We start from the raw sequence: 18,437 nt of genomic DNA on the forward strand, positions 1-18,437 counted from the left end.
TTGGTGCATTTTATGAATAACCGAAATGACTTTCTGCATTGATACGTGTACAGTGGATGGAACATTGATTTACGACTACGCAATCAAATCCAAATAGCAGCCCATGCAGGGAAAGAAGCTGGTTCTTCAGCTCCAAAGAAGTCGAGAACGGTGCCATTGGCAAGATCATATAAAATTGATGTTTTTGGAGCCGGAAGGAATTTTGTTGATTGACTATTTTGAAAAAGGAAAAACTATTACTATAGAACACTACTCTCAACTTCTAATGAAACTAGATGCTGGCATACGCGAAAACTGAGCCAGCTTAAAGAAAGAAAAAAAAAATCATCATCTTCCATTGTGACAATGCACCTGTCCTAAAGAGTGTCTTGGCAATATGGAAATTGTGGGATTAGGACTATGAAGTGCTGGAACATCCCCCCATCTCCCAAATATGGCTCCGTCAGACTTTCAGCTATTCTCAAAATTGAAGAAATTCCTTGCTAGTCAGTGCTTTCGCCCAATCAAGAAGCCAGTGTGGGTACAGATGGGTACTTAGCAGTACTTCCAGAGGAACGCTACAGAGAGGGGATAATGTCACTGGAACATTGCTGGATGGAATGTATTATTATTTAATGAGATTCTGTTGAAAAATAAAACTTCTTTGAAAGCACAAATAGTTGTTTTCATTATCATGCTGAGAGATCTTCATCTTGGTACATCAGAATGAGGAATTAAGGTGCACATAATAAGAACTATTTTAATATTAGTTAGATGTACCAAGAGAAAACACACAACTCTGTATGTGGTGATCTGTAATGCTCTGGTATAACTGATTAGGTGAAGGAACTAAAGAAGCACAAGAATAAAATAAATACACAGACTAAGAATGGCGTGAGATGAAGGTGTAGATGTGTGGTAGTCATATAATGCCACAAAACTATTAAAAAAACCAGTGGCTGTCAAATCTAGTTAATCTGGTGCAAGAGGAAGGAATTATTTTTCTAAGAACAGATTATGCTCTTAGTATAAAGGACAAAGCAAAACAGGGTGAAGTACCCAAACCAATGAAATTCTTCAATAGATAGTTTGAATATTTAGACACAAGATGTAAGCTAAACATCTTTCAACACGGATTTACGTGTAAAGAAAAAATGAGCTTATATGTAACTGTTTTCTATGATGACCTCTAACAACGCTTTATGTTTGAAGAACTCACTATTTTCACACTCAGTGCAATATCACTCTTTCTTTAAAATATCTATTACATTCACAAACAATATGAATTTCCCTCTTTTTAGAACCAATAGATTAAGTCTAGCGATGTGCATATCCCATAATTGGCATCTATGTCTTCTTGGTATTATGTGGAAAGTGTCTACAGGTTGATAAATTTAAGACAGTCAAAATACAGCTACATACTGGTCATTTACATAATTTAAATTTGTATTAACCTGCACTTAAATACAATTACTAAAATTCAACCTGCAGAAATATTAGATACTGACCAAATGTGGTTCGAAAACTTATAGTGTAGGTTTCATCAAATGATCTCCTTACACCATGTATCTACGCAATGAATACTTATCTCTTACAGAGTAGACACACAGATTTTTTTCATACATGCAGGATTTGAAGGTTAGTGCGTGGACATCAATTAAAAGACTAGACAGAATTCTGAAAACCGCTTGAAAAAATAATCTTTGAAGAATAGAAGATTTCAAAGCACTGTTACCTAGCAAAAATTTTACTAATACAGTTGCTGGACCGAACCTCATTAAGAGCAACCCTTTTTCTTAATTTTTATTTTAATTTAAATTCTGTATTATCAAACACAAATGTTTGTTAACAAATTTTGAATCATAACTGTTAATAAAAATTGGTGTAGCATCTTCATTGTATCTTCCCATAACCTCATGAAGACATTTCCAAATAATTTCCCTTCATTTAACGTATTCTATCATGTTCCTATTATTGTTTGCTGATACTTCTACTTCTCTTTGATAGCTGCTGTTTTCCATTTGAAATTAGCTTTTCTTTTGGGTCTTCATTCCAATGCCTTGTGCATCAGCTGCTTTTGTAAGCAAGAGAACCGATAAAAAATGCAATATGATTCATATCTCCAACATTTTTTGCAATTTGTGTAGCAAAATGGGTTTTTCACAAATGTTGCATAATCTGTATCTGATGCTCAGTGTACTCTACAACTACACTTCCCTACTCCTGAAAGATTTCTGGAAAGTCAACAGACCTAACTTCTGCCTGATGATTTTTGCTCATTCTAGTATAGTGCTTATTTTCACCACATCATCATGATTTATTGTGCAAAGTGATTAATGAAACATGTCTCACACTAAAAATAAAGCGTACTTCTGAATTTCCTGTGTAAATCTGTTCCTTATTTAGTTACAGAAACATGTCTATGTGCAACCGTGTGTTACAATTTAAATATTCCTGTTTGAGGACATTGGTATTAAATCAGAGCCAGAATGTAGACCTGATCTCACAAATTCTGCAAGGTAACTGCTGGAAGCACTGCTGTCTTTGCCTCCTGGATAACAGCAGATATATATGAATATTTTAATGATATGAATATAATAGAGGGAAACATTCCACGTGGGAAAAATATATCTAAAAACACAGATGATGTGACTTACCGAACGAAAGTGCTGGCAGGTCGATAGACACACAAACAAACACAAACATACACATGAAATTCAAGCTTTCGCAACAAACTGTTGCCTCATCAGGAAAGAGGGAAGGAGAGGGAAAGACGAAAGGATGTGGGTTTTAAGGAAGAGGGTAAGGAGTCATTCCAATCCCGGGGGCAGAAAGACTTACCTTAGCGGAAAAGAAGGGGTATACACTCGCGCGCACACACACACATATCCATCCGCACATACACCTGTGATGTATGTGCCGTGCTCGCTGCCAGGCGCCGCCGCCGATTGCGCAACGCGGCGCGGAGCAGCCGCGTGCTCGGGCAGACTCTATGCGTTGCAGGGGCTACGCTACAGTTCAATGTGTCACCTCAATCAATAACTTTATTTATGAAAATACAGTGTACAATCTCCAACAAATTTAATGTATTCACAAACTCCTTTTCCTTTACACCAAATAAATACACTGTCACTTACATTAATTTTAGCTCTCTTACGGGTATACAGGACAAAGGGAGAAGGAGACATATATGATGATTTGCCGAAGTCTTTATTAGCATTTTCGGTAACATGATATGTTACCTGTGATGTATGTGCGGATGGATATGTGTGTGTGTGTGTGTGTGTGTGTGTGTGTGTGTGTGTGTGTGTGTGTGTGCGCGAGTGTATACTCCTTCTTTCCCGCTAAGGTAAGTCTTTCCGCCCCCAGGATTGGAATGACTCCTTACCCTCTTCCTTAAAACCCACATCCTTTCGTCTTTCCCTCTCCTTCCCTCTTTCCTGATGAGGCAACAGTTTGTTGCGAAAGCTTGAATTTCATGTGTATGTTTGTATTTGTGTTTGTTTGTGTGTCTATCGACCTGCCAGCACTTTCGTTCGGTAAGTCACATCATCTGTGTTTTTTGAATATTTTAATGTATTTATGGCAATAACATTTCAAGATCATCATGCAAACATGTTTCTTCTTTTCTTCACATGGAGTCCACAAGAACCATGAGAACATGGTATCTTCTTTCCCATGTGATGTTTTCATAGTACAGGTCAACAGCATCTACTAGATGACAACTCTGCGAACCTAATTTCCATTGTCATCTAACACTGTAATGAGCTGTTGGCCAATTGTACATAAGAAGACGATAGTTCGGTAGACACAATAGTCCAGCATACATCAGAAATTTTTAGCTGAGCACAGTTGGCAGTACAGTCTGAATCCTTCGAGAAACGTTGAAATCGTTCAGCATGGCACCTGATCAGTAACAACTGTCTTTCTCAATGAGCGATTACATTCTCGCCACATTGTGTTGCTAGTTTTGTGCTACAGTAGTATCAATTATTCTTCTTTCATTAGACCTAAATTTACAGTACTTACATTTGCATCAATGCTGTGCAGTTTCATTTAGTAATTATTTAATAGTCGCTGTACTATACCAATTATCAGCCATTTCTACTACTGTCAAACACACTACAGCATAGTAAAAAGTTCGTATAATCCAGTGAGCATGTTCTTCAAACACAGTAAAAATGTGTCTAAAATGGCAAAATACAAACAAGTGACACTGATTACCCACCAAAAACTGTATCATAAGAAGATTGGTAAAAGGTGAGAACCAAAACAATATTTTAAGTGAATTTAATATAACATCTTCAACATATTTAAAAAATGAGTAGAAAAATGTGTGTCATAATCTGCTTCAGTTGAGTCTAGACGTTAAGCAAATGCTGAAAAAAACTAAGTTAGAAATTACAATGAAGTTTTGTGTAAGTGTTCAGTGCTAAGAGAGCAGAAGGAAAGCCAATAATGAGGCCTAAGTTAATTGAAAAGGCCAATGTTTTTCACATGGCAACCAGCTCTAAATTAGAAAAATGTAAATTAATGCAGATGAGTAGGAAAAATAAACCGATAATGTTTGGATACAGCATTAGTTGTGTCCTGATTGACACAGTCATGTCATTTATATATCTGCGTGTAATAATGCAAAGTGATTGTGGAATGGAACAATTAGGTGAGGATTGTGCCTGTGAAGTCAAATGGTTGGCATCAGTCTACTGGGAGAGATTTAGGACAGTGTGGTTCACCAATTACGGAGACCACATATAGGATGCTAGTGCAACCTCTTCTTGAGTACTGCTCGAGTGCTTGGGCCAATAGGAAGGATTACCGTATTTACTCGAATCTAAGCCGCACTCGAATCTAAGCCGCACCTGAAAAATGAGACTCGAAATCAAGGAAAAAAATTTTCCCGATTCTAAGCTGCACCTGAAATTTGAATCTCGAAATTCAAGGGGAGATAAAAGTTTTAGGCCACTCCTCCAAATCGAAACTAAGTTGGTCCATTATGATACGAGACACAATTGAGGTTGAATGAATGACGATACAGCTACAGTAGTTTGGTTCAAGTCGTAAGCTTAGCAGTTAAGCTTTACCAGGTAGCCATTGCTATGCGTCAGGCGCTCCGTCCGTATTTATACTGGTACCCTTCCTGCTTCACGTGCTACGTCTGGTTTGAATTGATTGCTTATTTTTCTTTGATCTGATAAGTGCCGTTATGTGTTTACGTCACTCTAAGCTGAAAATGCATTACTGTACTGTGTCATGCATTGTTTGTCGCATTCTGATAATGAGTGTTTACGGCCTGTAGCCGCTCGCGGCTTGGCTTGCTCTTGTGTGCGGTTACTTACACTGCTGCTTTCTTTGATAATGATCAACAAGAACCAAATAATAGACTGCATATGATGTAAGATGTTCTGAACGAGACTTTAGCGGACATTTTTCTCCGTTTGAAAATGTTTGCAGACGCCTCTTTAGTACATTATATTCTGCACAGAAATTAGTCATCTTAGATTTAAAAATCTAGTCAATTGCCGTGCTTCATTTCTGACTGTATCACTATTAGGCATAAGAATAATACGAATATAAACATGACATGATTTGTGTATTCTTCCGTGTTTGCTGTGCTCTCGCTCTAGTTTCGTAGTTTATTAGGCAGACAGGATTTTAATGAGACAGCAGCAAACACGAAAGAATACATGGCAAAATGTTTATATTCGTATTATTCCTATGGTGAAGAGAATACTGCATGTGATTCACAATTCATAAAAGTTCCTAGTAGCAACCATCTCTTCTCACAGGTAGGAAAAAAATCAGGACGTAAAGTTTCCCATATTGACAAACATCCCAAACAGTCTTGCCACTCGGATTTTCGTAGTACATTGAAATGCTGCTAGAAGATGAACAATACAAAATTTCTATTTACTTCGTTGGATAATGTATGAAAGTGCAGTGGTCGAAACTCGGGGCGGAGAAAAAAGCTCGTTTTCCACCTTTTTTTTTTAAATTTATTTACTGACGAAGAGATTTTGGCGCCAGTATTTATCTTTGTGCCTGCAAAACATGTCTGTCGTAGCGCTACATATATTCAATGGCAGAAGTTAGTTGTGGCAGCACCTACCAACATTTTTCAGAACTTCCGCTTACTTTGCACTCGATTCTAAGCCGCAGGCGGTTTTTTGGATTACAAAAACCGGAAAAAAAGTGCGGCTTAGATTCGAGTAAATACGGTAAAGGAAAACAGTGAAGTAATTTGTTATAGTTAGGTTCGTACAACACTTAAGTATTGTGAAGATGATTTAGGAACTCAAATAGGGATCCCTAGGGGGAAAGCGACTTTCTTTTCAAGGTACACTATTCAGAAAATTTAGAGAACTGGAATTTGAAGCTGACTGCAGCCCCATCTTACTGCCATCAACATACATTTTGTGTAAGGACCATGAAGGTAAGATGTGAGAAATTAGGGATCATAAAGGCTATTTACAATTTGTACAGAAACCAGATGGCAGTTATAAGAGTCGAGGGACATGAAAGGGAAGCAGTGGTTGGGAAGGGAGTGAGACAGGGTTGTAGCCTCTCCCCGATGTTGTTCAATCTGTATATTGAGCAAGCAGTAAAGGAAACAAAAGAAAAATTTGGGGTAGGTATTAAAATTCATGGAGAAGAAATAAAAACTTTGAGGTTCGCCGATGACATTGTAATTCTGTCAGAGACAGCAAAGGACTTGGAAGGGCAGTTGAATGGAATGGACAGTGTCTTGAAAGGAGGATATAAGATGAACATCAACAAAAGCAAAACAAGGATAATGGAATGTAGTCGAATTAAGTCGGGTGATGCTGAGGGAATTAGATTAGGAAATGAGACACTTAAAGTAGTAAAGGAGTTTTGCTATTTGGGGAGCAAAATAACTGATGATGGTCGAAGTAGAGAGGATATAAAATGTAGGCTGGCAATGGCAAGGAAAGCGTTTCTGAAGAAGAGAAATTTGTTAACATCCAGTATTGATTTAAGTGTCAGGAAGTCATTTCTGAAAGTATTCGTATGGAGTGTAGCCATGTATGGAAGTGAAACATGGACGATAAATAGTTTGGACAAGAAGAGAATAGAAGATTTCGAAATGTGGTGCTACAGAAGAATGCTGAAGATTAGATGGGTAGATCACATAACTAATGAGGAGGTATTGAATAGGATTGGGGAGGAGAGAAGTTTGTGGCACAACTTGACCAGAAGAAGGGATCGGTTGGTAGGACATGTTCTGAGGCATCAAGGGATCACCAATTTAGTATTGGAGGGCAGCGTGGAGGGTAAAAATCGTAGAGGGAGACCAAGAGATGAATACACTAAGCAGATTCAGAAGGATGTAGGTTGCAGTAGGTACTGGGAGATGAAAAAGCTTGCACAGGATAGAGTAGCATGGAGAGCTGCATCAAACCAGTCTCAGGACTGAAGACCACAACAACAACAACATGGAGGCATATAGACAATTGTCACGCATGGCACACTGGCTTGGGGAGTATTTATGTATATGTTGATGTAGGTCTACCCACAGGTTTTTTCATTCTTGAAAGGTTAATTTTAGAATTTCAAAATTTGTCATTATATCTATAAACTAAACATTTCTGGTGAAACAAAATCTGCTGATGAGGCTGCTGAAAATGGGTACAAAATGTTTCAAAAGGTTGTTGCCATAGCATAAGTTGTCCCCAATACCAAATTTACAATGCTGATGAGAATGGCCCATTGTAGTGAAGTTTGATAAATTCAACCCTAGTGGGAGCTGAGGAGTCTAGCATAAAAGTTTTTAAAAAGGATAAAGACAAAATAATTGTCTTAATGTGTGGAAATGCTTTGGGTGATCGTAAACTACCTTTGTTTGTAACTGGAAAATACCAAAAGCTTAGATCTCTAAAAAATGTGATATACAGCAGTTATGTATGGTGCTCAGACTACTGCCTGGATGAAAACCAAGTTGTTCAAAGATAGCATCTTTCAACATTTCATTCTAGCAGTGACAGATATTTAAAAAAGTGATACCTACAAATTCTAAGACAGTTCTCATCCTTAATGACTGCTGAGCTCACTCTCCAGATCAGACCTTGTGTCAAGTAATATTTTATGAACATATTTTAGTATCAATGTTACATCACTGATTCACCTTATGGACTAATAGGTCATACAAAATTTCAAGTGCTGATATGGAGGAATGTTTTTGCATAAGCTACCAGCTCATTTTGCAGCATCAAAGAGTTCCGATACAATTTTAATGTTCACGACAATATTTTCATGACTTAAACTGCTTGATCCTCTTGTGAAAAATATAACCTGGCACAGGGTCTGGAGAAAACCCAGCCTATACCGGTCTAAGAAGTTGGATGCAATGTGATATAAATGATGAGCCGACAACTGGCTGCTCTGAAATCGTATAGGTGATAAATTCTGTATCCATTAATGAACGGAATTGGTTTTCAGCAGAAGAAGTTGACAACTGGATCGACGACGACAAGAACAGAAGAGCTGACAAACAATGTGATATTAAAAAGTTTTTTCAGCACACCGGAGGTACTAAAAACCAAGCGTCATACAGGGAGCACCAGAAACTGAGACCAATGATAAAGAAACATTTACAATTCAAATCTCTTGGGCTGAGTCTTCAAAAGATTTAAACACTTTTCCGAAATTCGCTGAGAGCAGCCAACAATACAATGTTTCTGAAGTTATGAATCTAAATAATTTTGTCAAAAAAAGAACTCAACACAAGAAACAAATTAGTATTTCTGCAATGTTCCAGAAGGCTCAGACAAAAGTTTCAGCTAAACAATCAGTGGTAGGTATCAGTCCAACATCATCCACACCATTAACAATGTCAGATCTCTCTGTTGTTCCTGAAGACAGTGATTCCAATTAAACTGCACCAAATTCTTGGAAACAATCTTTATAAATCAGCTTGTTCTCCATCTTTTCAAATCAATGTTGGTTATTTTGTTTTGTGACTGGCATTCAGAAAATTTTTGATGTTTATTGAACTTCTCTAAACAGTCTTAAACTGATTTAACTAAGCAGTGCAGTATTTGACTTTTTATTGCTTATAGTGTGCATTTTTAATGAATAAAAGTTACCTGTCTTTGGATGTTAAAATTATAGGTTTTGCTTATATTCTTTTTTTAAACTAGGTTTTTAAAAATGACCTTGATAATCTAGCACTTACAGATACCACAGCATGCTGGATCTGTACTGATATTGATTAGTAGAAGAATCATTATCTGATAAAATATAAAGATAAATAAATAATTAAATGATGAACAGTTGCTTTGAAATGACAAAAGATTTTAGATGTAACAATGTTATGAAAAGGAAAGTTGTTACACACCATACATCGGAGATGCTGAGTTGCAGATAGGTACAACAAAAAGTCTCTCACAATCAAAGCTTTCAGCCATTAAGGCCTTCGACAACAACAGACGACAAGACACACATGCACGTGGGCACGCACTCACACAAACGTGACTTGCACAGACAACTGCAGTCTCTGGTGTGTGTGTGTGTGTGTGTGTGTGTGTGTGTGGTCTGATGTTGACAAAGGCCTTAATGGCTGATATCTTTAATTATGAGTGTCTTTTTGCTGCACCTATCTGCGACTCAGCATCTCCGCTATATGGTGAGTAGCAATTGTTACTTTCCATCCCGGATTTCCATTGTTTAAAAGATTTTAGATGTTACATGAATGATAACTCGAAATGCTGTTATATTCAAGGACTTTTTATTAAGATGTTATTTTCTGGTCTATGAGCTTATTTTGGCTCCATGGCTGTTATCAAGCTACTTCCGTAACACCTCGTTAATGCTGTCACTGTCTAATACCTTGTAGTTTTGTGTATCATAGGTGTAGCACACATGAAATTGTCATTCTCTAGATATGTAATGGCTCGGCAGTGGAATGAAGACTTATTTAATATTTTCCATAAGTCTCATAGCTTCAACTGAAGCTGACTAACACAGCTTTCAAACGTACGGAAAATATTAAGTAAGTCTTAGCAAATATCGCTCAGCAATGAATTCTACTGCTGAGACATTGCTTATTTAGAGAATAACAATTTTGTTTGCATTACATCTATGATACATAGCAGAGCAAAGTATTAGACAGCGACATTGTTAATGATATGTTATAGAAATACCTTGATAATAATCATGAAGCAGAAATAAACTTGTAGCACCAGAAAACAGCAAAAAGTCTTGGGTATTAATAATCGCTTCAGATGTATTTTAGTCATTTATTACTGTACCACTACTGGTTTCGTGGCATTAAAGCCACATCTTCAGGTGATATAAGATTAGAACATTCGAGCGGAAAAGCTCGAAATCTTTTTTCCCAACATTTGTTGTCTGTCAAATACAAAACACAACTAAAAGACAGTATGTCATGGATAAAAACTGCCAAATTCCAATACAGTGGATGGGTCCAAAACAAACTGTATCTTAGTGATCACTTGGCCAATCTATATGGAACCACATACAAGGAACACGCCCGCGTCCCCTGTCGTGGCTGTGGTTGCCCACTTACAAGGTTGTTTGTTTAGCAAAAAGTCTTTGAATACAGCAGTATTTGGGCTTGATATACATATAATGTCCTTATAAGACAACTATCATGCTGCAAATCCAGAAGAATTCAAAATGATTTTAGATATAGTAACATACAGTGCACTTACCCTTCAACCATTTCAGTAAATCTTTCATTAGCTTCTGCCGTCCAAGAGCCTCCAACTGGGGCAATACCAAATAAACTGCATTGTGCACACAACATAGGTACCGATTTAATATCATCTGGTAAACTCCGCAACCTGCAAGGTTACCAACAACATTACTATACTGATGTTTATGTAAAGTTTCCAACACTAGGCACACAGAATTTGCACCACAAAACACAAAGGACAAATAACAGAGTAAGACCACAATTATTCTTCATTCATCAAAGTGCTTCAGTCACCAGACCATAAATTACAGTTGTTAGAAAATGATTGCAAAATGCAAAAATAATACACAAGATCAATACTCATTGCAAGAATTAGTTCTGAGTACAAGTAAATGTTACATAAAAATTTGAATTGACAAAAGATTCATTAATGTTTGACTATGCCACATGTCATTAAAGTCAGTCACAACAATCTACAACGGCATGTAGTTTGTTTCTACAGTGGCTCATTTACTACTTCATCCCTTTCCATACTGCACTTTGTCCACACTGGGCACAGATTTTAACCGTCCACCATTTCCTGTTGCAATGACCCCCCCTCCCCCTCCTTTTTTTTAACCATTTACATTCCAGCTTGAGTTCTCCGCCTGATTTATCAGCTGTTTTAGCAAATGATGTGCAGGCTGTCAACCGCATTTTACTTTTTATATACCGCAGCAATATGGCGAAGGCTAGTTTTTGGACCTACATTACTGTATCCCCCCCCAAGTTCCTGCTTTTAGCTGCCTCCTATTCCGTCCATTGGGCTGACGCATAGTTGTTTAACTCCACTCTGTGTTCGTGTTCTTGGGTGCGTATGACTCCAGCTGTTTATTGCACCCTAAAGCAAAACAAAACAAAATCAAAGGGAGGAAAATGGGGGGGGGGGAGAGGGAGTGGAAGGAGGGGGGAGGGGGAAAGAGGGAGAGGGAGGGAAGGAGAGGGGGAGGAAGGGAGGGGTACAGAGAGAGAGAGAGAGAGAGAGAGAGAGAGAGAGAGAGAGAGAGAGAGAGCAGTGAATGAGGCAGCTTTTCTCTGTATCTCTTGTATTCACCTCTTACTCACTACTTGTAAACAAGTTTCGCATTTATTTCTTATGAACTTGAACTGCAGAAACTTTTGCCTGTAGAAAAACAATGACTTATATCCATAATATATACTGAAAAGGAGGAAGAGAGGCCATACTTAATAACAGTTTTCTTTGATATATCATCGTAAATATTATCAATTTAAAATCAGAGATTTCTTATACTTACACTGCATTAAATGAAACTTTAATATGAAAGGTTACGGCATTCAGTACACAAGATTGTAAGGGAACAAAATCCTCCTGAGCTTTGAAAATGTGATCAAAAAGTAATGGCAAGTTTTGTTTTCCTTAAAGAATCTTCACAAGAATTTAAGGAAAAGATAGATTGCCACTAACCATGAATATGACACATTAAGTTGCAGACAGAGACAACAAAAAGACACTTACACATGTATAAATGTCTTTGTGCCTCTCTGCAACTTAACATGTCACATTTATGGTAAGTAGAAACCTGTCTTTTCCTTATATCGAATAATGGAAAATAGAGGATGGAATGTAACACTATTCACACACACACACACACACACACACACACACACACACACACACACACACACCTGCAGTCTAAGGTAACTGTGGCCACATTCAAATTCTTTATATTTTAACCAGGAATTTCCATTGTTAAGGAATCTTTATTTATTCATTAACAACAACTTTGTCCCATTCAAAGTAATCCCCCTCAGATATAATACGCTTGTGCCAGCACTTTTTCCATTCTTGGAAAAACTCCTCGAATTCACTTTTCATTGTGGTGTTCAGCTCCTTCAGTGAGTATTTTTTTTCTTGTCAATGGTGGCAAAATAATGTATTTCATGGTTCTCTCCAGCATCGGGAATAGAAAGAGGGCCATGTTTGATGAATACGGTGGCTGGGGCAACATAATGGTTTTGTTTTTTGCCAAAAAATTACGAACAAGCACTGAGGTGTGAGCGGGAGCAATATGCACTCATGAGAAATACGCACCCATAATAGTAATGGCTGTTTCTCCCACATCAAATCAAGTCACATGGTTACTGCATCACATGGTGAAGTGTAGGTGTTAGGTTTGCACTTTTACTTCTCACCAAATGAATCTGCATGATTTATCTAGTCAATGAATCTGCGTAGTTTATCTAATACTAGTTTTATCTAATAATATTCTCGATGGCGATGAAGGCTCTATCTGTTTTGAAATACTGGAGGCACCTGGAAAAATGAAACTGTTCATGTGCAATATTATCAAACTCATAGATTCTGCCTTAACCGAATAAATAAAAGAATTGGAAATATTGTTCGATCTGGTTACCTGCATTTTAGAATTTAATGTACTACTGATGGTAAACTGCTACAAGATATAAGAAACACTCATAACATTCAAGGAAGAAATAAATTATTTTGTGCAAAAATAAGGAGCTCAATGATTGAAGAGGAGAAAAATTACTAGAAATTTACTTCTACTTACATGTAAGATGTAGGTATCCATCGAAAACAATTGTCCTAATATATGATATGACACATTGGCACCTAACATACCAGTACCATATTTTGTCTTACTCGCTCTCATCATCATCAGTACCAATATTCACTCCCTCACTCTCGCTTTCATTTCCATAATTTTTTTCATTCTCTTTCCACAGCCTGTCATTCTTGCTGCCATCAAGTGAATTTGATATGCAGCATTTCTTGAACCCTTTGATGACGGACCCTCATGATATGGAGGACCACGAAGCAAGAATCCACTCGCACAGAAAGGAAGGTAAATGCGCCATAATGTTACCAGACAATGTAAGGGCATGGTCATCTTCCAGGAGCCAATCCGAACACTTTTTTTTTTCTTCTCGAGGTTGTTCTTGAACAGCTTGTTTATGGCCACACGTAGCACCTACAATTTTTAAGTCGTTCCTCTGGATATTGCGACCAGATGTGTCTTATGTGCAGCAAGTTTGTCTTACTTCAGCAGTTTGGTGTCCCTTAAAGATATCCAAAACTAGGATGACTTTCTTAACAAGCTGTGCCACAAGATTCCGAACAGTAAACAACTAGTCAACTATCAGGTGTGTTATCATACAGCCCTTTTCTTGCCAGTGGATCACCCTTGGATTAAGTATTCTTTATGCATAGACTTCTCTTCAGAATGATGTAAGGGGTAACGTTTTTATGGGTATTCGTAGCATGCCTTGAGTTTGAGAAAGAAAAATTAAATGAAGTTATGATGTGGTTTTTTTCAATTCTCAAGTCAATTTTCTGATGAAAACAACTTTCACCTGTAATGAATAGGTCATACAAAAATGTTAACTGTTGTAAAGTTGCAATATGTGTTACCAGAATGTCATGGGAATGTTTGAATTACATCTAGGTAGTAACAAAAACTACAACTGAGAAACAGATAACATAAAATTATTTTTAATGTTTTTGTTCTGCTAAAAATATATATATTTTTTAAGGGCTGTTTTGCTATCTCCTCCTCAAATGCTGGGTGACATGTTGCTTAGGAAACAATCAAGTCTTACAAAACGTCACCGATAAATGCAGTCATTAGTATTGTCACCACAATGGTTATCTACAATTACAATGAGACTAAGCTTCCAATACAGTGGCGTTACAGGCTTAAAAATTAACTCTTTGTGTGTACATGGCTATTTAAATCATCCTTCAAGCTCCCTAACCTCATTCCCTTTTCAACAAATGAATCACTTTAGTCATATCGCCTCTCCTGTTCTTTCCACAGATGGAATAACATGGATGTTCTCATACCTTTTAGACAAATTTGTGTGTGCTTATAAAAACTTGTTTACTGTATTCTTCGAAGAAGTGAATTTCATTTGGTTTTCCATGTTTTATTTGTTTGGTATCACACCTCCACACTTTCGAAAGGATACTTTTACTCATAACTACAAAGAAGATTTATTCCGTGGACAACTGCACTATTTTGAAGATAAACTGAGAAAAATTTTGCATTTAATCAGCAATCTGATACAGCTGGAATTTCACTTACAAACATTTACCTTGATAAAGGCACCGTCTCCATATTGCCAAAGTCAATGTAATGTACTTCTGCAGCAGGTTCCTTTGCACCATATTTCACAGAAACAGCACGTGCTCTATACCATCTCTTGTCCTCTGAATATTTCACAGCATAAATTTCACCTAAAGCCACAGAAATTTATACAGTTTAATTCATAAAACAAACAATGATACACAAAAACAAAGTTTTGGAGCTGCACAAAAGAAGGGATCAGGAAAAAAATCAGTCTCTGAAAATAAAATTTATAGCCGCCTTTACTCACAAGTAAAAGAGAAACTGAGAAACATCAAGCATTCAGTTATAGCTTTTATTTGCTTTTTTAGATGCACTACTACACAGTAACATTACAGTGTCAGCTCAACAACAGTGAAATATGACAGCTTCATTAAATATATGATTAAAGTTTCTGCGTCAGTCACTTGCTTATTTCACCACAATGTGTTTCGATAGTTCACAACACCATTTTCAGGTGGAGAACTGTTTGTTTACAGGAATGGTGTTGAAGATAGTGTGAACCATTGAAATTCATAGTGGCAAAATAAACAACAGACTGACACAGATATTGTATTATTTGTATTGATCAACAGTCACAGCCCTCATCATGCTATCCCTTGGGGGCAAAATATTCGTAGGTGACAGTAAGTACAACAGTCAATGCTGGGAGCAACTAGGTTTTATGTACTGATACCTTATAGTAATTTGTTATTTTCGTCTTTGGTTGCTCTTTTAACTATCACAGAATTCATAGTTTGTGTTTCTGGTAAAAAGACAAGTGTGAATCTAATTCATTACAAAATTTAATAGGTTATGCACCTAGGAAGAGGTTAGTGAAGTTTCCACATCCATCACAAACCGATAAATCATGATTGGTAATATTCACTTGGCATGCTTTTTATTGTCAGTACTCATGAGTTACCGTATTTCAAGTCTGCTCAACATGGATGGTATCTTTATGAGAAAAAGTCAAGATTTATCTGCTGAATTAAAAGAATGTATCTCAGATAGCTTTGTGTAGAAAATTGCTGTTTTATTTTTGAAAAGTGCACTGGTAATATAAATAATTATTAAAAATTTATGATTAAAAATGTTTGAAAATATGAGAGATTTTGGGAAACAATTTCTCACATTGGTAATTATATGAATACTGTACAGAAAGTATTATCCAAAATACACTGCTCAAAAGAATTACGGGAACAAGACTTTGGGCATCTGCCATACTCCACTGAACAATAATTGAGGACTGGATATGTTACCAAATTATATCTTTATCTTCCAAAAATTAAGTACACAACAAAACATCATTAAAGCCTCAATCACTTCAAAAAGAACTGAACTGTCTGACAGGTGATGAAAATAAAGTAGAAAAATCCATCATCTTGGGTGCCTTTCAATGGACATCGAGAGTTTCAACAATGTGTTTGCCCTCCATGAGTGTTTATCACTGCCTGACACCAATTTGGTGTGCTCCATATAAGTCTACATAGGTTAGCCTGTGATATCCATTCGCGTTCTTCAATGAGAGCCTGCGAGAGTTCTTGGATAGTTTGTGGTGGATCAGGATGGAAATACTTGGTGGAAAGAATATTATCTTTTCACAAAACACTATTGTAGAACCAACATTTACGACATCCTACAGATTGATTCTACTGCCTCCAACATCCATACCATCAAACAACTGTTAAGATAAAATAAGAAAGGTTGAAAATCACAAAGAGGCAGAAAGCCATCACTTTTACCTCGTGCCATTTGCGCATGGAGCAAAAAAGATAACAACAGTCAACATCACGAAGTACCCTCTGCCATGAACTGTACAGTGGAATGCAGAGTATGAACATAGATTTAAATGTACATTGTACACATTGTGTTCTCTGAGGATTAGGCTACTGCTGAGTAGATTAAATTATACTTACAATATCATGAGAAAGATAGGTTAGCGCTTTCCATATAGAGGAGACACTGAGTCACAGACAGGCACAATGAAAAGACTGCTATATATTTGAACTTTTGAGCAAAAGATCTTCTAAAGCAGAAAACACAAACACATACACACAACCACAGCTCACACACAGGACTACTGTGTCTGACTACTGAGACCGGATTGTAAAACAGCAACTGCATCTGATGGGAGAAGCAATCTTTGGTTGGTAGGGGTAATGATGAGAGTGGGGTGGAAGAGGAATGGATAGCAGGGTAGGTGTGGGGAAAGATACAGTGCTGCTTGTCGGAGCATGAAGTGATGTAGTGGGGTCAGGTGCAAAGTGCAGTCAGGACATTGGGGAGGGGAGGAATGAGTGGGAAAGGAGAGAAGGTGAAAAAGACTAGTGGGTGCATTGGTGGAATAGAAAACTAAGTAGTGCTGAAGTGAGAGCAGGGAAGGGGATAGGTAGATGAAGGTCAGGAACTAGCAAAGGTTGAGGTGGGTGGGGGGGGGGGGGGGGGGGGAGGTGTTAGGGGAATGTAGGACATATTGCAGAGATAAGAGTTTCTACCTGTGCAATTCAGAAAAGCTGGTATGGTAGGAGGGCCAAATGGCACAGGATGTGAAGAAGTCATTGAAGTAAATGATGTTGTGTTGGGAAGCATATATAGCAACTGGGTGGTTTCACAGGTTGCCCTGCATTTGACGGGATAGGAGATGCCGGTGACCAGACTGCAGTAGGCGGTGGTAGGAAGATGTGTGGGAGAGACTTGCATCTAGATCTATTACAGGGATATGAGCCATGAGCCAAGGGGTTGAGAGCAGGGGTAGAATAGCAACAGTCAAGGATATTGCTTAGGTTCGGAGGGTGATGGTGGAATACCACTGTGGGAGGGTGTGAAGGATATTGAGTAGGATATTCCTGACTAGAGGGCACAATGAGAGGTACTGGTAGTCAAAACCCTGGCAGAGAATGTAATTCCGTTGCTCCAGACCTGGTTGGTACTGAGTCAAGGGGGCAGTGCTTCTTCATGGCCTGACAGTGTGAATGTGGTGACTGATTGGAGAGACAAGGCAGCGGAAATCTGTTTCTGGATAATACTGAGAGGGGAATTTCGATCTGTGAAAGAATCAGTAAGCCCTTGGTATATCTGGAAAGGGATACTAAAGATGTGATGGTGATGGATGGGTAGGCTATATGGATGGGAGTTCTTGGTGTGGAATAGATTGCAACTGTCGATGTGAAGGTATTTCTGGTGGTTGGTAGGTTTGATATGGATGGACATACTGATGTAGTCATCCTTGAGGTGGAGGTCAACATCACGGTAGTTGGCTTGTTGGATTAAGGAGGACCAGGTGAAGTGAATGGGGGAGAAGGTGTTGAGGTCTGGAAGAATGTGCATAGGTTATCCTCACCATCAATCCACATCAAGAAGATGTCATCAATGAATCTGAACCAAGAGAGGGGTTTAGGATTCTGGATGGTCTAGATTGCCCATGAATAGGTTCATGAGAATGGGGCCATGCAGGTGTCCATTGCTGTACCACAGATTTAGTGGTAGATGATGCCTTCGAAGGAGAAGTAATTGTAGGTGAGGATATAGTTGGGGATGGTGACCAGGAAGGAGGTTGTAGGTTTGGAGTTAGTCAGGCATTGGGAAAGGTAGTGTTCAACAGCAGCAAGGCCATGGGTATTAGGGGTTTTAGTGTAGAGGGAGGGGGCATCAATAGT

The 18,437-nt window shown here is 37.9% G+C and overlaps 1 protein-coding gene across 4 annotated transcripts in view; it reads right to left on the reverse strand.

Annotated features, from left to right (window-relative positions):
• The window catches only part of LOC124776868 (RING finger protein 17), a 529,150-nt gene that overhangs the window by 209,243 nt on the left and 301,470 nt on the right, over positions 1–18,437 (reverse strand). For all 4 annotated transcript variants that reach the window (XM_047252047.1, XM_047252048.1, XM_047252046.1 and 1 more), the window contains 2 exons: positions 14,768–14,909; positions 10,671–10,802 (listed from right to left, as the gene is read on the reverse strand). In XM_047252047.1, coding sequence (XP_047108003.1) covers positions 10,671–10,802; positions 14,768–14,909 — 274 coding nt within the window. The remainder of the gene's footprint in view (positions 1–10,670; positions 10,803–14,767; positions 14,910–18,437) is intronic.

The sequence above is a fragment of the Schistocerca piceifrons genome, chromosome 2 (assembly GCF_021461385.2).
Source record: "Schistocerca piceifrons isolate TAMUIC-IGC-003096 chromosome 2, iqSchPice1.1, whole genome shotgun sequence".
In the NCBI taxonomy this organism is placed as follows: Eukaryota; Metazoa; Arthropoda; class Insecta; order Orthoptera; family Acrididae; genus Schistocerca; species Schistocerca piceifrons.